This window comes from Lithobates pipiens, unplaced genomic scaffold, assembly GCF_037356315.1.
Source record: "Lithobates pipiens isolate NorthernLeopardFrog02 unplaced genomic scaffold, aLitPip1_a1.2 Scaffold_23, whole genome shotgun sequence".
NCBI classification, from domain to species: Eukaryota; Metazoa; Chordata; class Amphibia; order Anura; family Ranidae; genus Lithobates; species Lithobates pipiens.
Window position 1 is genome coordinate 291,624,772 of NW_027507785.1, and position 22,014 is coordinate 291,646,785.

The 22,014-nt window shown below is 43.3% G+C and overlaps 1 protein-coding gene across 3 annotated transcripts in view; it reads left to right on the forward strand.

Annotated features, from left to right (window-relative positions):
- Positions 1-14,286, forward strand: part of DDAH1 (dimethylarginine dimethylaminohydrolase 1) — a 289,072-nt gene extending 274,786 nt beyond the window's left edge. For all 3 annotated transcript variants that reach the window (XM_077450319.1, XM_077450317.1, XM_077450318.1), the window contains 2 exons: positions 4,838-4,981; positions 8,547-14,286. In XM_077450319.1, coding sequence (XP_077306445.1) covers positions 4,838-4,981; positions 8,547-8,663 — 261 coding nt within the window. In that variant the 3' untranslated portion in view covers positions 8,664-14,286. The remainder of the gene's footprint in view (positions 1-4,837; positions 4,982-8,546) is intronic.
- The last annotated feature ends 7,728 nt before the right edge of the window (positions 14,287-22,014 follow it).

Genomic DNA, 22,014 nt, shown 5'->3' on the forward strand with positions numbered 1-22,014 from the left:
CCGTTCAAGTTGGTCTTTTAGCCACATCGCCTTTCAAGCTGACCCATCATCTTCATTCTTGAAGGTCCCCCTAAGGAACAGTCTGCATCTTGTTCCTCCATTTCTAGGTGGCTTAGGCAGCTCACCATTCAAGCCTATATACTTAAAGTGGAAGTAAACTCCCCTATCGTTTTCAGCCAAGGAAGCTGCCATCTTTGCCTCTGTTTAATCTTCAATTGCTATGGCGCTGCACATGTGATTCGGTATGACACCAGCCAATGTGCAGTTAGCATTCCTGGCATGCCTTTTTTTTTTAACTGTTTAAATCGATGGGTTTACTTCCACTTTAAGGATAAAGTTCCCCTATTTTCCTGTCTAAGTCTACTCAAATACGCTCTCCAAAAGGGGTGATGATGTGTCTCGCTGTCTTTGCAGGAGAGAAGTTTTCTGGATTTTCCATTTGAAGACCGGTATTCCACATGGTTTAAACCTTGAATGGAACATCACATTACACATTATTATGCTTGATAGAGGGGGTTAGCTGTGGATACCTCTCTCCTGCATAGTTTAAGCTTGGATTCTTTTCACTTTATTTTTATTTTTTCCATTTAATTAGATCCCATAGTATAGTCCTCAATCTTTTTACATGTGTTTATGGCACATATTGTAGACTTCCCCGTAATCCTGTGTCCCTGTGCAATCTATTCCTTACTGATGATAAAAAATTATTTTTTTTTGGTTGGGCTATATTTGAGCTTTCAAATAACTAGGTGTCTACTAGGATGGTTTTCATTTATACATGTTTTACTATATGCATATTTAAAATTTTTTTTCACTTCTTTTTCCTGTTTATTTACATTTTGTATCTGTTCATGGTTTTTAAATAGTCTTGTCATAGTGTTTGTTAAAAGGCAATCGGAAGTGCTAATTGGCACAGGTGATACCGTTTGTCATGGTGGATTTTAAGCCAGGCAATCCTGACAGCCTTTGTTATTATTAGGCACTTAATTGTGTGAAATGCGTCAACAGTCTGTCTGTCCTGTCACTGTACATTCTGACATTGGAGAAATAAATCATTTTTGGATCCAGTCCAGTTGGAGTGTGCGGCCATACTTTGCTTTTCCTTAAGGCCCATTCTACTGGATCATTATTGTCTTATGGATTTTATAGCAGCAGGCATCTTTTTCCCTCATTCACAAGGCTGCATCCAGTCTGTTTGCGTGTTCCCCACATTTTACCAGGTGGATCTCAGGCCTTATCTGTTGCCAACTTCTAACACAAGGTCATTCAGACCGCTCTTTGAACTGCGAGCAGCCCACAATTTTTCTGTTTTTGCAGGCCTGTTAGCATTTTTGGTTTTCTGTGTTGCCCACCCCCTCAGTTGGACTCCCAGAATTCTTCTGACCATGTGACCTTTAATGAATGATTTTAAAAACTATCTGCTTTTCAAATCCTTTTTCTTGGAAATTAAGGGACACGGGTCCTACCCCGTCTGTCTTTATGCCCCACTCCTACTACTGCTTTTGCACAAAACTGAAACATGATGGGAGTGGGAGGGATTAATAGCTGACCAACATCTCTTTGTTTGCCAGTGTCCAATCCAACTGTCGGTGGCAGTATTAACTCAGTTGTCCCAGAATCTTTCTTAAAGTGGAACTTATACAGTTATCAACAAATAATGTTCTTTATCAAGGAACATAAAAATCCCATGAATAATTATGCAACCAAAGTTAGTGTGTGCTGTAAATTGCCTCCAACATTGTTAGTGTTTCTTCTTGCTGGAGGCTACTATTTTTCTAAAGCCCAGAGCCCCTGAATAGCAGTAAATCTTTAGACTGTAAGCAAATCGTCCTCTACAATTTCTGCACAGTGCCTAAAAATAAAGAGCAACTGAACATGTACAGAACAGGGTGAGACAGTGTATTACTGGATTTTAAACAGCATAGTCACTTTTTTTTAAATGATATACATAGCTATACCTGTAAAAGGGGTCAGCCTGAAGTGATATAGCAGAACTTAATTTTTTGACTAAAGTTAAACTTTAAAGAGGATCTTCAGTCGCCCCCCCCCCCCCCCCCAAAAAAAAAAATGTAAGTAAACAACTACAAATACCATAGCGGCTGACTTTTAAAAGTGCTTTCCTGTCCAGGAATCCAGCACTGTCCTCACCTGGGCCAGCTTGGGGTCCCCGATGCCGCCATGTCTAGTGTGAGAAGCAAGCTGTGATTACCTGGCTTTCCACTGTGCTTTGAGGATGGTCTCACAGCCTTCTGGGACCTGTGATGTGTTCCAGAAGACTTGGGGCAAAGAGGAGTGAGACAAACTTCCGCAAACTGGGAAGTGGGTACCTAATCAAAACTAGGTATTCGCTCCCCAACAAAAGTGCCCAAAAGTTAGAGGGTGGGGGGAGGAGGTGGAAATGTGGAAATCCCCCTTTTCGGGTAATGTTTCATGTTAATGAACTTCAGGAAAAAGGACTTTATGGTAAATCAAAAATCCTTTTATTTCTATCCGCATGTTATATAATTACAGTGAAAGACAACACATGTTCATCAGATTTAACCATTAAAAACTGAAAACCATTGCATCATCAAACCCATAGTCATGGCTCCTCTTAATCACATTATACCCAACATTCCTAGACCTTCCAGTAAACACGTTTCTTGTGTCTTCCTTGCAGCCAACATTACAATTGGTAGGTCATGGAACTCAACGTCAATTAACTTTACCTGGATTGTGTCAAAACTGAACTAGGTAATGATCGGTGACAATCTCCCAGCTATTTTAAATGATAAAACAGATGATTTCCGGAAGGTCAGGGATTACTCATACATCCGCGCAAGCGGGACATTTTTTATTTTATTTTTTGTTCTATAGATACACCTCAGTCACTTATTTTTTTATTTTTTTGCATTATAAGTACAGCCTTAGATCAGTAAACATAAACATAGTATACATTTGATCTTCTTCTTTTCTTATTCCATTTGTTATTTTTGATAAGGTTTTATACCTTTGTCACATTTATGTAGCAAATATTTTTTTTTATTTCTGTACATTTACCTGATATTTTAAAAATAAAACTGAAGTAGACAAAACCCTTAACCCATAGTTATCTAGAGAAGGGTAAAAGGTCTCTAAAAAGTGTGGACCAATTTCCTCTAATAGGAAAAAATCCTTTCTAAGTCCTATAGGGAATCAGATAATGAACATATGGATCATCTGATCGACATTTGCTATGCATTCTTTAGAAATGTTAGAAAACAATATTCTGTATATTAGGAAATATCTCCTGCCCTTTTTTTAAGCTGTAAGCTGTTCCTATGGAGGACTGTTCTACATTTTTTGCAGTTCTAACAGTAAAGAATCCTTTCATCATGAAGAGGTTAAACATTTTATCCACAAGTATCTTCTGTAGAAACTTTAAAGTAGAACACTTTCAAGTGAATTTTCTGTATGGACCATTTGTGTGAGTACATTACATGAATGCATGTTCTGCCCTCTGGAAAATTTACCCCCCCCCCTTCATGACCAGGCCATTTTTAGCAATGCGGCACTGCGTTCTTTAAACTGACAGTTGCATGGTCATGCAACGCTGTACCCAAATGAAATTTTATCAATTTTTTTTCCCCACAGTTAGAGCTTCCTTTTGGTGGTATTTGATCACCTCTGGGTTTTTTTTTTTTTTTGCATTATAAACAAAGACAGACAGACAATTTTTTTACTTTCTGCTATAAATATGCAATAAAATAAAATCAAAAATCTAATTTCTACATAAATTTATGTCAATATGTATTCTGCTACATATATTTGGTAAAATAAATCCCAATAAGTATATATTGATTGGTTTGCGCAAAAGTCATACTGTCTAATTAATATATATATGTGTGTGTATACACTGGAATTTTTTATATTTTTTTGTTGATACTGGTTATGGGGCGATCAGTGACTTATAGCGGAACTGCAATTTTGTGGCAGACAATCTGACACTAATTGAAACTTTTTGGGGACCAGAGACACTAATAGACTATAAACGGATTCTGGTGGACATCCATTGGCTGGCATCGTCTGATCGGCTTCTGCGGTGACTAATCACAGCAGATGCAGTGCACTAGCCCCACTCCCCTACAAGGAAGTACAGAATCATGTGTGTTATATATATATATATATGTGTGTGTGATTTTGCACAGAACAGCCACCCTGTAGCAGTAAATCTGCTATGGGGTGGTTGGGAAGTAGTTAATGAAAGGTAAGTGAACATGCTCTGTTGGTGTTATAGAGCCATGCCAGTATAGGCAATCTATGTGTCAATTACATCCCTTGCCAATGTCCGTTTTAAGGGATTGGAGGGGCTGCTGCCTTGCCTAGGGCAGTGATGGCAAACCTTGGCACCCCAGATGTTTTGGAACTTGGGAAATGTAGTTCCAAAACATCTGGGTTGCCAAGGTTTGCCACCACTGGCCTAGGGCTTGATTTGGCCTTGTTCCATTTCTGTTTGAGACTGTTGCAGTGTAATTTATACACACACCTCTGTCCATTCCCAAAATATATTTATGACCCTCTCTACCCTCATTACGGTCTCACACAAACATCATATGCAGGGGTGTGTAGCTCTGAGGGTCTTTGCACAGTTCAGAATGATTATGAGAAGCCTGCTTCCTACTCATGGGCACTGTGAAAGTCCTGCTGAATCTAGCTGCAAAGGATCATGGCATGTTGCATATAACTCAGATTAATGTAGCACAATTGAACCTTAACACAAGTGCAATGTTAAATGGATTGTATTTCCAGTATACAAGTTATGTTTGTTAACCTGGTATGTGAACGGACAAGAATTGATAATACTGTAATTATTTGGCAGACTATGCAGCAAATGAGTGATCACCGTTATGATAAGTTGACTGTCCCCGATGATGCCGCTGCGAACTGCATCTACTTGAACATACCAGGAAAAGGCCATGTACTATTACACAGAGCACCCGAGGAATTCCCAGAAAGTGTCAAGGTAACCTAAAAATATGTACAGCCTTAGACCAGTAAACATTGTTCCACATATTGCACATGTTAAATGTTAAGTTCTAGGTGGTAATGGCTTACTAGGGTGTGTATTTTTACTACTTCTTCAGAAAGGTCCCAATCAGAGGTATGTTGCATCTTTTCAGTGATTGCAAAAATTACCTGTTGATCCTGTTAGAAAATGTGTGCTCTAATAACGTCTTGTGCTCTGTGCCTGTGCACAAGGAGGGTTATGGAGATGAGGAGGAGAAGAGCAAGAGTACAGGAGATGAGGAGAGGGTAGTGTTCTTTGTGATCCACAAAAAAAAAAAGTAGGCAGGGCTGACACCGTGTGCTTAGAATCCAGAACCAAAATGACGTGACATTGTGTTGTCATGTCAAAGAGGAAGGTGGGAGCATACTATGTTTCTGGCACATCATCAGGAATTGTTTCGTACTTGCAACTTTAACCGCTTCAGCTGCTAAATGACCAGGCCATTTTTTGCGATTCGGCACTGCGCCGCTTTGACTGTCAATTGCGCGGTCGTGCAACGCTGTACCCAAACAAAATTGACGTCTTTTTTTTCCCACAAATAGAGCTTTATTTTGGTGGTATTTGATCATCTCTGCGGTTTTTATTTTTTGCGCTATAAACAAAAAAAAGAGCATAAATTTTGAAGAAAACACAATATTTTGTACTTTTTGCTATAATAAATATCCCCATTTTTTTATTTAAAAAAGCTATTTTTTTTTCTCAGTTTGGGCCGATAGGTATACTTATACATATTTTTGGTAATAATTGCAATAAGCGTATATTGATTGGTTTGCAAAAGTTATAGCGTCTACAAAATAGGGGATAGATTTATAGCATTTTTATTATTATAATTTTTTATTAGTATTGGCGGCAATCTGCGATTTTTAACGTGACTGCGACATTATGGCGGACACATCAGACAATTTTGACACATTTTTGGGACCATTGACATTTATACAGCGATCAGTGCTATAAAAATGCATTAATTACCGGAAAAATTTCACTGGCAGTGAAGGGGTTAACACTAGAGGGCGATCAAGAGGTCAATTGTGTTCCCTGCTAAGTGTTCTAACTGTAGGGGGGATGGGACTTGCTAGGGGAAGAGATAGATCAGTGTTCATACTTTGTATGAACACACCATCTGTCTCCTCTCCCCTCAGAGAACCGGGATTTCTGTGTTTACACACAGAGATCCCAGGTTCTCATCATCTCACAAGCGATCGCAGGAGCCCAGAGGTCATCGTGGCCATCGGTGCCCTCGCATCAGCTCCGGGGGCGAGCAGTGGGTGCGCGCCCCTAGTAGCCACAAGTAGAAGCAACATAAGCATAATTCGTGCAGCCGAGCCATGTTGCCGCAGTACAACTGCAGCTGCTGGTCGGCAAGCAGTTAAAGTGGTTGTAAATGGTTTATCTTAATACAGTCTATGTATTAAGATAAAAAGCCTTCTATTTGCGGAGGCCCCCCTAATACTTACCCGAGGTCCATCTAGATCCAGCAATGTTGCATGAGAGACTCGGCTCTCCCTCCTGATTGGCTGAGTCAGCAGTGGGGCACCATTGGCTCATGCTGCTGTCAATCAAAGTCAGTGAACCAATAAGGAGAGTGAGGGGGTGGAGCCGGCCCCAGCTCCATGTCTGAATGGACACGCAGAGCTGTGGCTCGGCTCGGGTGCCCCTCATAGCAGGCTGCTTGCTGTGGGTCACTCAACAGGGAGGGGCCAGGAGCCCCTTAGAGGGACCCAAGAAGAGGAGGATCCAGGCTGCCCTGTGCAAAACCAACTACACAGAGGAGGGAAGTAAAACATGTTTGTTATTTTTAACAAAAAAAGAGACTTTAGTATCACTTTAATATTAAAACATGATGTGCATGTATTGTAGCGATGTATGAAACATATTTGTTTATTTATTTATTTTTGTCTTAACAACAGGCTGTTTTTCTGGACTTGCATGGTCATTAACCTTTGTACTGCCATCGCTGTAAGGCTTACAGCGATGACAGCAAGGGGTTTTTACATACTCCTGGCGGCTGCAGCACTGAGAATGCGTGTATATGCCAACTGTTGGCTTTATAATGAAAGAAATCAGGTGGGCCACCCAATTGAATTCCATGACCCATGGAGTGGGGCCCAGTTGCAAGCCTCGTCATGCTTCCCAGGCTCTTCTGTCCCACCTGCGGGCCTGGGACCTGCATGGCGGGTGTTGCTGGGTGGAGGGAAGGGAGACCAGCGAGCATATGTTTGCTGATCTCCCCTATCTGGAATGGTCTCAGGTGACACTTTTCCCTGGCTCTTGTGGCTAGGGGAGAAGCTAATGACACACAATCTGCACTCTATTAGCTTCAATAGCAGGCAGGTGAGACCACAGCTTCTAACTTCAGCTTGTTCATTCAAGCTTTGACAATAAGCATACGTTCACACTGAACGCAGGTTTGAAATTGTGCTGAACTTGCATGAACTTGCACTCAGCTGAACTTGCAAGATTTCAAACCCACATTTCAGTGCGAGTTCGGTGGTGACTTGAAAGACATCTGTGCGGGTTCATGCACAGATTTCTTTTAAAATCTCCCCCGAAGTCCCCAAAAGTAGTACAGGAAATCAGTGCGGCACTGCAAAGTCAGCGTTACACCGATTGGGAAAGTTTCGGCAAAAGGCTGTGGTTTGTCAAATCGTGCCGTTGTGAACGGGGGCTCAAACCTGGAAGATGATTGGTTTCTATGCAGAGCTGCACCATATTTTGCACACTCCAGTTTTAGTAAATCTCTCCCATAATGTTTGGAGGTTTTAAATAATCTTCAAGCCTAAAATTATTTTTTTAGCTTGTGTGCAAAGAAAATGCAAAAACGGCCCTGGCAGCGAAAGGATTGAAGGGATTAAACTCGTTCACGCATTGCAGAGATGTGCTGCATATGTGTTTTTTTTTATATAATTATTAATTTTTTTATTTATTTTTTTGCCCTGCCATGAAGTGTAACCCTTTACTACCCTATTCAAAACAAAAAAAAAATCTTGGCTTTAAATATGTTTTAAAAAAAAAAAAAGTGTGGTGTTTGTGTGTTTTTCTGATTCTTACCTAACTGGATGCAGCCTCGTCCCATGTTGCATGTGTCCACCACCGGCTTTAACACAGAGAACCAAGTGATCTAACACCACTGATTGCTCGGTTCTCAGAGCTCCCTCAGCAGAGAGCTGCCGACTGTCAGTCACTGGCTCTCTGCTCTGCCCCCCCCCCCCCCCCATCTCACTGAAGTGCTGGGCTGTGAAGGGGGAGGGAGTGGCTGGCTCAGGCTCTCAATGACTCGCTGAGTGGCTGGGCCAGATGCTAGTCCAGGCATGTGGGCGCCTGGACCGTCTCGCTGACATCAGCTGACAGAGGGCTTCAGCCTGCTGTCTGCTGAAAACCAGACGCAGGAGTGCAGAACGAACTGCATTCCTGTGATCCACAGGAGAAGTACAGCCAAAATTGAGCTTGGGCTGTACTTCTCCTTTTAATGAAATTTAAATCAGGGCAAGCACCGATAACGCTGCTACTTTTCCTCTTGCAGGTGTTTGAGAAGCTGAAGGAACACATGCTGATCCCCGTAGCCAATTCGGAATTAGCCAAAGTGGACGGATGTCTGACCTGCAGCTCCCTACTGATAAACAAGTCACCTGACCTCTGAGATGATGGACTCCGCCATGCCTACGGCACCGGTTCAATCCTGTGGCCACTACTGTAATGCCCTTTAATCTGACAATCTACCACTAAGCTACTAATACTAAGTGACACATCTTGTGAGAAAAAATAAAATAAAAAAATCTAGGGCTGGATTTTGATTACTACAGATGATGTAGATCATTTTATTCTATCACTTTCTATTCATCTATGAACGCCTTAAATTCATGAACACAAGAGCCTGTTTTGTAATTCCGTATTAATAAATATTCATCATTATACAGCATGTGGGTTTGTCAGAATTTCACACATTTTGCCCATTCAAGAAAAAAACTCCACCCAACAATGTTTTGTACTCTTGTGGTGCCGGTCCAACTCTGCTGGCTCCAGGACTCTCATTCCATCGGTACTGGGAGGGGGCGGGGCAGTGACTCATGTTGCGTAATGCATAGCCAGACACAGCAATGTGGAAGGATGCCATTGAAAGAGGCCCATCCAGCTGCTTGCAGTGATTTGCGGACAACCATAAAAATGTGACAATCGCTACAGTGATTTATTGTTTTTTTGTAATGTGCTGTATTGCTACAGCCCAAATCTGCAAGCCGTGTGATGGGAATATGCTGTGTTTATTCATGCATGAGTCACGGATGAGGGATTTCCAGTTTTCTATGAGGTCCCCCTTACAGGTTAACCCCAACTTGTATTTCAGTCTTAAGTGGACTCCAGTGTGTTGAATCTGCTTCTGATTACTTGTATATCTTAAAGGGTTAGTTCACCTTTAGACCCGGTTCACACTGATGCGATAATCGATCCGAATTTGGAGCACTTGTCACGTTAGAAGTCGGACCCTATTCTGTGCAATGGAACCATTCTAATTGGTGCGACTTAAAGCGCTCTGACTTAGAAAAAGGTTCCTTCACTATTTTTGGTATGGCTTGATTTGACTTCTGTTGAAGTCACATTCAAGTCGTGCTGACGTTGCAGGCAGTGTGAACCCAGGCTTACAGAAACAGTGTATAGATGAACTAAGACCAACCATCATCCACCCCACTTATCGGTGCCTGCTGTTCTTACCTCCAGTATTGGCACACCCACACCTGCTCCAGCAGTCCAGGGATTTGAAATCCCAGCTCCTCGTCATCTTCTCCTGCAGCACTTCTAGCATTGACCAGATTGATTCTGATTGGTCAGTGTCACAACATTGACGGAGCTGACCAATCAGAATCCAACTGGTCTGTCCCGGAAGCAGTGGGTATTTCAAATCCCCAGACCCCTGGAGTGACTTCGGGGGTACTGAGTGAGGACTGGGGGGCATGGGGAAAAGAGGGTAGCCGCTGTTAGTTCACCTACAGATTGTTTCTTGAAAGGTGAATCAACCCTTTAAGATGACTGCACACATTACAATCTGGTCACATAATCACTTGTAGATGTACTGACAACTGTTAGGATAATCACCCTGACTAGATATAAAACAAAAAGTGCTCTTTCACATGTGGGGGGGGGGGGGGGGTCAGTAAAAGCAGACAGTAACTCTGTGGCTTTACTGCCCCCCCAACCACCCACCAAAATGCTAACATTAAGGCCGGGTTCACATATGTGCAAATTGGATGAAGGTTTCCCCCGTATTCAATTCGCATGACAGGGGAGTGTGGTCAGCTCATAATGGAGCTGGTTCTCACAGGTTGGGGGCATCCACAAAAATTCTGACCTGAATCGCACCTGAAACAGTGAACAGACTGGCACCGGTCCCCGGGCACGAACCTGCGACTGCACATATGAGAACCCGGCCTAAAGCCTGACAGGGTTTTCCATAGTCTGTGGTATTTTTAACTCTGGCTGCAGGTGTGACCCTGCAATGTTATATTACTGTTTGGTGCAGCTCTGCATAGAAACCAATTAAATAAAATAAAAATACAGGCGGCAGTAGCTCCTCCTGAACGCCTGTCAGCTGTTGCTCTACTGACATCTGAAAAGCAATCCACCCCAGAATGCTTTCCAGAGGGCAGTAAGCACGGTCACCATAGGGATGGGTGGGATGATTTCCGCAAAGTTAATTTCACTATTGGCAAAATCTTCTCATAGTGGGAGCTCCCAATTTTACCACTTAGGCAAAGATTATGTGAAAAAGCTTTTTGTTTTTCTCACTTTGGAGGGTGTGGGGTTTTTGTGTATTCAGGAGTAGTTTAGCTTATTTCATTTTGGGTCCATTTACACTTTTGCGATATAGTAACATTACATGCGTTGCTGCATTGTGGCGCCATTAATTTTGAATGCCGCTACCAATGCAGATGGGCAATGTACCTGTCTTACAGAGCGATGCAATGCATGAATGTGCGTTGTGGTGCATTTCTGAAAATGTCTAGTTTTTGGCATCTTGGGGTACATTTGAGCCCATTTTATTCATTAATTAATTTAAATTTTAAGGAAAGACATGTTAACATAATGAACATTAACTTAGTGTTAGCACACCTCAAAAACAAAAAAATGGGCCCTTGGTGTTTTCTTTTTTTTTTTATATGTATTTTTTTTTTCTTTATTGTCTATTCGATTGTTATATGTGCACTAACGCTTCAGTTGTTTGTTTTACTTTTTACAATGTTTTTTTTTTTTTTTTTCATTTTTCTGTGCAAAAAAATCTAATAAAATAGCGGGCCAATTTTTGGCACAATAGGCCCAGGATAGTTGAAAGGCGCTTCCGTAGCACTCAGGGGCCATTTCAAACCCATCACAGAATTGAAAACCACCAAAAAAACACTCTTTATGTTTGCCTTACCCATTGACACCAATGCATTTCATCATAGTGGTGAAGGTTCATAGAGATCTCCAAACCTTTACTGAATTTTCGATAAATTGAAAACTCTCAATTTCACTCATCCAAAAAAATGTATTGTTTAGCCTGGTTCTTGCAAAACATATTTGATAATACATCTAAAGTAGATTCTACAGAGGCTATATAATGTGTGTGGCCAGCTTTAAAAACTCAGGCGGAAAGTTTTTTTTGTGTCTGTCCCCTACGTTCAATGCTACGATGAAGCTGTCGCTCTCCTGCAGCTCGCCACCCTAAAAAAAAATTTCTGTTAACCCGTCCATGGGAGAGTGACACCGTCCTTTGTCTATGTAATGGCTGTGACTGTTGGACAGAACTGTGAATAGCAGTGGTGGCAATCTCACCATTTGAGGTTCTGAGTGATCTAAGGAACCAGCTTGGGATTTCATTTGCCAGCAAGCAAGAGTAATATTGTTTTGGGTGGAGTTTGATGATGAGGCAGGTCATGTGATGCCAAGGTATAGCTAATATCTTTATTCTGAATAAATCCAACTGTCTGATGTTGGTTGAAAAGTTAGTCCTCCAACAGTCAATGGGTAACTGCCAGCAGGTTGGGTCAGCCACTAGTCTCTTATTGACCCCGCCAGCATGATCTTTTTCTATATTTCCATGTCTACTAAACTGATGCAGCTACTTTTTTTTAACTGAGAATGCAGTGAGAGGGGTGCTTTATCCTATCCTACTGCAACAGGAGGAGTGAGACCTCTAAATTGGGTTCTATACTGTTAAAGAGCAGAGACAGGAACAACCACCCACCTCCGCTGGAGTCCTTTAAAGATAAAGTGAGATAGAGACATTTGGCTCAATTCTCCAAGCGAACAAACCAGGATCAGGGTTTAACTAATTAAATTTTAACCTCCTTTCCATCCCCGCCTGACAGCCCTTTAAATGGAACTGGGAGGCAGGACGACATACTAAGGTTGACCATAGATGGTTCCAGTCTCAGCTGGTTTAGCAGAAACCAGCTGAAATTCGAACCATTTATGGGCAGGCTGAATGTACCAAGTTGATTGATCGATCAACTTGGGTACAACCAGCTTGCTGGATTGTACATGTGAGTATCTTTAGCAGCTGGTATTCTCCAGGCAGAAACGCCACCCATTCTCCACCCATGAATGGCTGGCTTAAGGCAAGGTTTAGATAAAACTAAATTGCTGTCCCCCTGAAAAGCGATCTGCATTTGGATAATTTTTCAGAGGTATTTGACAGACACTGGGGAAGCGATATGCTTCCTCACTGCCTGTGTTAACCCTGTAATGGTCCAGTGTGCTGCAACCGCGTGCATTGCTTGAATGGCTGTGTTCAGCGGTGCTACTACATGACAAACGTCAAAGGGGGGGGATAATTTTTGCCACAGGCGTGAAGCAAAGCATTACAACCGCAGCATGTGACTACCACTGACTAAAAATGCAGCTCAACCATGTGTTTTAATGTACGTCTAAATGAGCCCTTAAAGTGCTAGTAAACCGCTGAAAAAAAAAAAACCTGCAAGACAATAGCATATTGTGCTAGTATGCATTGCATACTAGCATATTATGAAATACCTCAGAACGACGTGCCCGCAGCGCGTCCAGTCACCGCTATGGGGGCTGACCTATTCCCTCTGCGTTTCTTCCGGGTTTGTGGGTGCCAGCGATGTGAGTGGCTGGAGCCGCGATGAGGTCACTCGGCCACGAGTCCTCCATTCAGGCAAGTTCTGGCACAATCCGCCAGACGTTCAGAGCGCATGCACCGCTGACGTCAGCAGCTGCATACATGGTGAATATCTCCTAAACCGTGCAGCTTTAGGAAATATTAATTTTACCTACAGGTAAACCTTCTTACCTGTAGCTAAAAATGACCAAGCAGGGTATACCACCGCTTTACAGATCACATGATCATGGCTAGTGGCTGTCATAGTGGTCATATGAGCAGGAGCCCCTTTCAACAGCTCCCAATCATAAACAGGCCGTAAGCTGTCTGCCACAGTTCGGGCACATCAATGGGAGCGCACAGTGAGCACCCTCTCAGCACATAAGCCCCGATCCCCATGGGACGGATATGTGCGGCACATGGACATCAAGACTCCCTGCTTCCACACATATGCGTTACATGGTTAAAAAAAAAAATCTGTAAATTGAGCCTATCATTGGCATTACAACTTCTACCCAAAACTGGAATATGATTTTTTAGGGTGCATTCACACTTGCAAATTAACCCACACTACAATTAGATGTGAGAACCCCAGCGTTCCCCTAGGGTTCCCACAATTAGCTGCGAGAGGCAGCCTCATTGAAAGCAATGAAAGGCTCTTGTAGCTAATCGCAGCCACTCACCTGTATTCGCTCATGCAGCAATCACCTTCAAATGGTCAGCCTGGGAAGCAGGCAGTGGACTAACACTTTTTATGTTTTTTATCAATTGAAAGTTCACCTTGAAATGTAACGATCCTTTGCAGTCAAAGCGAAAACTGGTTTGCAAGCTGAGCCCTCTCTGTGGAAACCTACTGCCATCACTGTGCTGACCGAACAGACTGAACATTCACGCACCGCAAACTTGGCTGCCGCTAATCTCTTAAAACTGTTGTAAATTAATTGGAGAGCAAATTTTATTGTGTTTTTTTTTTTTTTCCTTTGTTTTTTCTGTTCTACTGAATAAATGTTGTAATTTGAGCAAACTTGACTTAGACTTGACCTAGACTTCTAGCATTAATCTTGTACATGTGGGTGTTGTAGTTTTACAAGAAACTGTGATTGCACATGTATAAAAATGTAACGCTGTCAGTGAAAAATAAAGTTATTACAATAAGGGATTTATTAAGACATTTCTGCAGTTGCAATTTTGTTGTGAATTTTAACTTTCATCTAATCTCGAGAACCAATATGTAAAATATTGCAGTTTACCATTCCTTAGATGCCAGAGTTGCATTGGTTTATTTCTTACAGATATTTATATAGTGATGTCACTTTGCACAGCACCTTACGTAGTGTACATCTATGGAAAATGGCACCCGTGGCAAGAACTGACATTGTGCCCCTGTCCAAAAACCCGACACTGATATTTTAGTTAACTTTACTATAATATCAACTCAAAAATGTAAAAACTCGTTAATCATCAGGAGTCCCCCCATTATAAATCAGGAATGCCCCTTAACATTTCAGAGTTTCCCATTACATTTTAGGGGTGTCCCCGTACACATCAGAGCCCCCACATTATGAGTGCCCCCTATACATGTTGTGTCTCCTTAATACATCAGAGCCCCCATCCATTACACATCAGGAATTCCTGCTTACACACCAGAACCCCCCATTACATATCAGGAGCGCCTGCCTACATGTTAATGCCCCTCTTTACACATCAGAGGCCCCCATTACAAATTAGGATTGCCCTCCTACACGTTAATGCCCCTCTTGACGCATCAGAGCCCCCCTTTATCAATCAGGAGTGCCCGCAATGATAGGGAGTATGCCCTTGCACAACAGGAGTGGCCCATTACACTTCAGAACCCCTCTTTACACTTTAGAGCCCCACATGACGAGTGCCCTGGTACACACCAGTGCCCCAATTAAACATCAGGAGTGCACCTTAGTAATTGGAGGGGTACAGGGGGGGGCATTACACATCAGGAGTGGCTTCGTACATATTAAAGCCCCCATTACAAATAAGGAGTCCCCCTTTACACATTAGGAATGTACCTTTTCACATCAGGTGTGCCTCTTTACATATCAGAGCCTTCTATTACATATCAAGAGGGCTCCATTATACACCAGAGCCCCCGTATTACACACCAGGAGTGCCTCTTTACATATTAGAGCCTCCTATTACATATCAGGAGTGCCCCTTTAACACTTCAGTGCCCCTCATTAAAAACCAGGAATGCCTCATTACTCATCAGGAGTACTCCCTTACATGTCAAAGTCCCCTATTGCATGTCCCCCTTCTTAACACAACTGAAGTGCCCTTGTACACATCAGAGACCCCCATTACATATCGGAGCTCTCCATTACACACCAGGAGTGCCCATGCATTACAAATCCAGAGTGTCGGATTCCATTGAGAGTGCCTTCATACATTAGTTAAAAAAAAAAAATTCAAACACTAATTGAAATTTGTGGAAAAGCATGCAGAATACAAAGAAAATGAAAAAAAGGAAAAAGAATATCCCCTATGATGGAGTTTTTAAGGCAGCAATATGTCTATAATATAGTAAAAAACATGTATATGCGAGTAGAAATTAAACTACTAAAAACGCAAGATATAGGGCGAATTTATTGTTTCATAATATTTATTGAATAAAAAAAGAGGATTAAATGACTAACATGATAGTCAAGAATTGAACTCCACTTGGCAATAAAAACATATTATGGATGCACGTATATAGACAAAATTGATTATGTCACATAAACACTGTACACCTGTATATACAATGAAGAAATTACTCTGACGCGTTTCGACCCTCACAGGGGTCTTCTTCGGAGGATTTGTCTATTATGGAAGAAAAAGACAACTATAAATAGATATATAGAAAAAATAAGTTGCTCATTATAATATACTAAGAACACTTTGCTGTAAGCAATGTATACATCTACCATCACAATGTTGTATAATTACCAATTAATGTGCATCGCACGCCATAAAACTATGGTCCACAGTGGGGATCCTCATTGGAAAACACACGTAGCCCAAGACACTCCTCTCCCACCCTGCATAGATGCACCAGAGATCACAGACTTGGCCTTTGTCGCTGTAACCCACCCAAAAGAGGGAAGGAAGGGAAACGGAATCCAGGAGTGTGGCTTACGAGAGATCACATGCGTGAATCCACCTCCAGTGTAACACACGGAGGGGGATACAGGCGTCGACAGCCAGAGGCTAGATGGGACGCACCTGCAACAGGACAGGACGTAAAACAGACTAATTAGGCATTTTCAACTCCAAAAGTACTGGAGAAGGTCCCTTACTGATAGTGAGTAAGGAGACATAGGAAAGCATACCAGGAGAGTATATGATGAGACTAAGGCCGCGTACACACGGGCGGACTGTTCGCCCAACTTTGTCCGCTGAACAGTGTTTCAGCGGACAGTCCGCTCGTGTGTGGGCTTCTGCCGACAGTTTCAGCGGACAGTCTGACGAACAAAGTTTTTCGGAATTTCCGTAAGACAGTCCGCTGAAACTTGGTTTTGTCCGTCCAAACTTGGTTTCAGCGGACAGTCCGCTCGTGTGTAGGCAAGTTGGACGGACTAAGTATCGCGCATACTCAGAAAGGGTTTACACGGCCGAAGGTTGCATTGCAGTGTATAGGACGTCGTTTTTCTAGTCCCGTCGTACGTGCTGTACACGTCATCACGCTCGTTTTCAGCGGACTGTTCGTTCATCGTGTGTGGTCAAGTCCGTTCATGCAAATTTTGAGCGGACTGTTTGTCGGATTGTTTGACGAACAAAGTTGGGCGAACAGTCCGCCTGTGTGTACGCGGCCTTAGGCTGATAGATAATACATAAATAAGGAATAGACAGTGTACTCAATAGTCTGTGTATCCACCACTATTTTAGTGAATAATGTAAAGGAAAATGTGAAAATCATGAGTAGTGCCACATAGTGAAAAAGGAGGGATAAACGGGGGGGACATCCATATATGGATGTGACGTGACATGCGAAGAGGAAGAAATATATATATGTTTACCTAAATGTGTGTCATCTGGTGGAAAATTCTTTGGGGAATAGACCAAGATAACTACAGTGCAAACAGAGGTGAGACTATCTGGTCCTAACCTGAAAGGTCCAGAGTGTACTCACCCCACGCCCTTATATGACTCAATAAGGTGCAGGGGGCCTGAGTCTGTAAGTAAGAATAAAAGCGATAGTGAGCATGGTGCTCAAAAAATGAAAGGACCAAAGTGCCTGATAAGATCAAAGAGATAACTTACCCAGGTATGCAATAAAACGTCAGCGAGTAATAGTCTCCTAAGTGGGGAGGGATGGATTACCCTCCCTCAGAGCCAAGTATATATAGTATATGGCCAAACCTACCCCAGCTGTGTCCTGTTTCAGCTATCACAGATGGGCCCCACCCAGTCCACCGCCTGCCAAATTAACCCGCATGGTCGCCAAAAATGGCTGACCACATGTGATCTCCCCGGCGTTCCGGATGTGTCATTTCCGGAAATGACGGAATGACTACAGTTCCGTCGCACAGGCGTGACGTCAGCACGCCACGCGCACTCGCGAAAATCGCGCTTGCGCACTGGCATGCCACGTCCAGAGCTGTTCCGGAATGCCGCCGGGCGACGTATCTCAGGGAAGCGGGCGGTACCTACCCGTCTAAACCCTGGGAGCCTAGGGGAGGGGCCCGCGCACGCTCGGACCCATCCCCTCGTCCGGCCGGGAAGCCACACCACAAGAGTAGGGCAGACATTCCAATGGAAAATGTCCGATCGGACCATGTTGTCGGATAATCCGACCGTGTGTGGGCTTCATCTGACTTTTTCGGTCGGAATGTCCGACCAACAAAGTTTGAGAGCTGGATATAAAATTTTCTGACAACATGATCCCCTTTTTAATGCATACCAATATTCTGTTTGCTTTGTTAGCAGCAGCTTGGCATTGCTGAGCCTATCATCTACTAGGACCACCAGGTCCTTTTCCATCCTAGATTCCCCCAGAGGTTTTCCCCCCAGTGTACTGATTGCATTCCTATTTTTGCCACCCAAATGCATTATTTTACATTGAACCTCATTTGCCATGTAGTTGCCCACCCCATTCCTTTGTTCAGAACTTTTTGCAAGGTTTCCATATCCTGTGGAGAAGTTATTGCCCTGCTTAGCTTAGTATCGTCCGCAAATACAGAGATTGAACTGTTTACCCCATCCTCCAGGCCGTTTACGAACAAATTAAATAGGATTGGTCCCAGCACAGAACCCTGGGGGACCCCACTACCCACCCCTGACCATTCTGAACTCGCCCTTGTAGCCAGATTTCAACCCATGTACTCACCCTATGGTCCATGCCAATGGACCTTATTTTGTAAAGTAAACGTTTATGGGGAACTGTGTCAAATGCTTTTGCAAAATCCAGATACACCACGTCTATGGGCCTTCCTTTATCTAGCTGGCAACTCACCTCCTCATAGAAGGTTAGTGGATTAGTTTGGCTAAAACGATTCTTCAGGAATCCATGTTGATTACTGCTAATGATACCATTCTCATTACTAAAATCTTGTATATAGTCCCTTATCATCCCCTCCAAGAGTTTACATACTATTGATGTTAGGCTAACTGGTCTGTAGTTCCCAGGGATGTATTTTGGGCCCTTTTTAAATATTGGTGCTACATTGGCTTTTCTCCAATCAGCTGGTACCATTCCAGTAAGTAGACTGTCAGTAAAAATTAGGAAAAATGATCTGGCAATTACTTGACTGAGTTCCCGAAGTACCTTCGGGTGTAAGCCATCTGGTCCCGGTGATTTATTAATGTTAAGTTTCCCAATTCTAATTCTGTCCTCTGTTAACCATGGAGGTGCTTCCTGTGATGTGTCTTGAGGATAAACACTGCAGTTTTGGTTACTGAAGCCCCCCGAGTCCCTTGTGAAGACTGAGGAGAAGAATAAATTCAATACCTTTGCCATCTCCCCATCCTTTGCAACCAGATGTCTTCCTCATTCTTTAGGGGGCCAATATGGTCTGTTTGGGGAGCGGCATTTCTCATAAGCCCCCTCAAAAGAGGGTTACACTATCAAATAAACTGTAGGCCTGATTCACACACCTATGCATTTTTAGTGCTTTTTGCATTTTGCAGATTTTCACTACAGAACGTGTTCCATAGGAAACCATGTTAAATGGACTGTAGTGCAAATCTGCAAAATGCAAAAAGCACTACAAATGCATAGGTGTGAATCAGGTCTAAGAGGGGAAGGAGGGTTGTAAGATTTCCTGATGCCAGATACCTTCCAACTGAAGATTCTCCAAAGACCTTTCTGTAACCAACCCCTGAATCTCCTCCTGTTCCTGTCTGACCAACCAATCAGATAAATACCCCAAATCTATATTTCCTTCCCCCTTAACCCCCCTGTCACCTTCTTCACCACCCCGTCCCCCTCTTCACCTTCCCTTTTTCCTCACCTTCACACCCCTTCATCTCTCCTTTCACCCCTCCATCCCCCTCTTCACCTTCCTGTCCCCCTCTTCGTCCTCCTGTCCCCCTCTTCACCTTCCTCCCCCTTCACCTCTTCTTTGCCCCTTCATCCCCCTGTCCTCTTCTTCCCACCTTCATCCCCCTGTCACCCTCTTCACTTCTTCCCACCCTCATCCCCCTGTCCCCCTCTTCACCTCTCCTTCCCCGTTTTACACCCCTGTCCCCCTCTTCACTTCTCCTTCCACCTTTATCCCCCTGTCCCCCTCATCACCTCTCCTTCCCCGTTTCACACCCCTGTCCCCCTCTTCACCTCTCCTTCCCCGTTTCACACCCCTGTCCCCTTCTCCACCTTTATGCCCCCCTCTTCACCTCCCCTTCACCCCCCTTTACCCCTCTTTACCTTACCGTCCCCCTCTTCACCTTTCCTTCCCCCCTTCACCTTCCTGTCCCCCTCCTCACCTCTTCACCCCCCCACTTCACTTCTTCTTCCCCCTTCACCTTCCCATCCCCAACTTCACTTCTCCTTCACCCCCGTCCCCCTCTTCACCTCTTCTTTACCCCTTCACCCCCTCTTCACCTCTCCTCCCCTCTTCACTCCCCTGTCCCCCTCTTCACCTCTTCTTTACCCCTTCACCTCTCCCCCCCCTTCACCCCCCTGTCCCCCTCTTCACCTCTTCTTCCCCCCCCCTTCACCCTTCTGTCCCCCTCTTCGTTTTCCTGTCCCCCTCCTCACTGAAATGTTGGCAATTATGATATTGTTACAAGTGATAAATAAAAATATGTTTTTTTACAACAACACATGTTGATTAGTTCATATACATCAGAAACACCAGGTTTGTAATAACATAAATTTTTTTTTTAAAAAATCTAGTAATTTATGACCAACAGGTACACTGAACTGAAACACAGTAAACAGTTGTGTGGAATCACGGGAATACTTTTTATAGCAAGCAAAATAGATTGGACATGTGCGCCTCCTGCTGGTTATTTTTTTTTTTTTTTTTTCATTGCAGCCTTGATGAAACAAACATAGGGGCATTTTTACAATCCACTGAACCTGACAATATGCCCTCATTCACATTAATTTTGGCTTTGAAAAAGTGTGTCTGATATCGCACAATTTTAAAATTCGCATGATAGTGTGACCTTGGGTGCGACTTGGAAGTCTCTGCAAGTTGCACCCCAAATTGCCAAGAGTAGCGCAGGAACTAATTTTTCAAATTGATGTGACACCACTAAGACGCAGTCGCACTCATTTGAACAGTGCGATTGCCAGCAATAGGATGCGACTTGTCATGCGACAAGTCGCTTCAATGTGCTCGAGGCTCAGCACACATTCTGTGCAGGAGAATTTTAGTGTTTTAAATGGCAGTGACTGAGTCTCCAGAATGTTTGATGAAAGTCACTTTTACTACTTTATCGATAGATCACCTTAAACCCCCCCGATACCAAGATCAGAGTTGCCTATATCTGCAGAGTTTTCAGACACGTTCCTTGAAGCCTTCAAAGTGCCCCAAAAGCTCTGGATTGGAGTTATCCAAATATATCTAAAGACAAACGTTTTGTTTTGTTTTTTAGCATTGGATATAGTTTAGACTGGGGATTAGACCCCCTTTCAGGTTTTTAATGCTGCCTGTGCCCCCACTGGGGCAATTCTTCCTCTTTACTTGTAATGCTATCATTAAAAGTAAAAGAAAATCCTACATTTTGGATTGGTGGCAAAACAGTAATAGAGCGTAAATCTTCCAATGTCTAATTCGTTTAGTTCCAAATTAGTTTTTCAATGAAATTTGTTAATTCGGAAATATTTGAGTTAACGAAAACCCGTTTAACAAATTTTTCCGAAAATGAAGATTCGGAAATTCGGAAATCCAAATTTGAAAATCCAAAAATTCAAAAGAACTAAAAATAAGAACGAAAATCCGAAAGCACGAAAATTTGAATATCCAAAATAACTATTGTTAAAGGGGTTGTAAAGGTAAATGTTTTTTCACCTTAATGCATTCTATGCATTAAGGTGAAAAAACATCTGACACTGCCTGCGCCCCCAGCCCCCCCGTTTTACTTACCTCACCCCTCAAAAATCCCACGCTCGCCCCCGTCGTCCTTTTCACCGTTCAGCCTGGCCACTGATTGGCTGGAGTGGATGGATGGAAAGCAGCGCAGCCATTGGCTCGCGCTGCTGTCAATCACATCCACTGGCGCGGGGGGCGGGGCCGCGTGATACAGCGAGCGGCTATAGCCGCCGGCTGTATCACGGGAGCGCGCCCGCAGATGCTTCTCACCATGCGAGGGAGCTCGCATGAATGTGAGAAGTACCTGCGGGAGGAAGCAGAGACAGCCGCCGAGGGACCCCAGGAGAGCAGGTTCGGGGCCACTCTGTGCAAAACGAGCTGCACAGTGGAGGTAAGTATTACATGTTTGT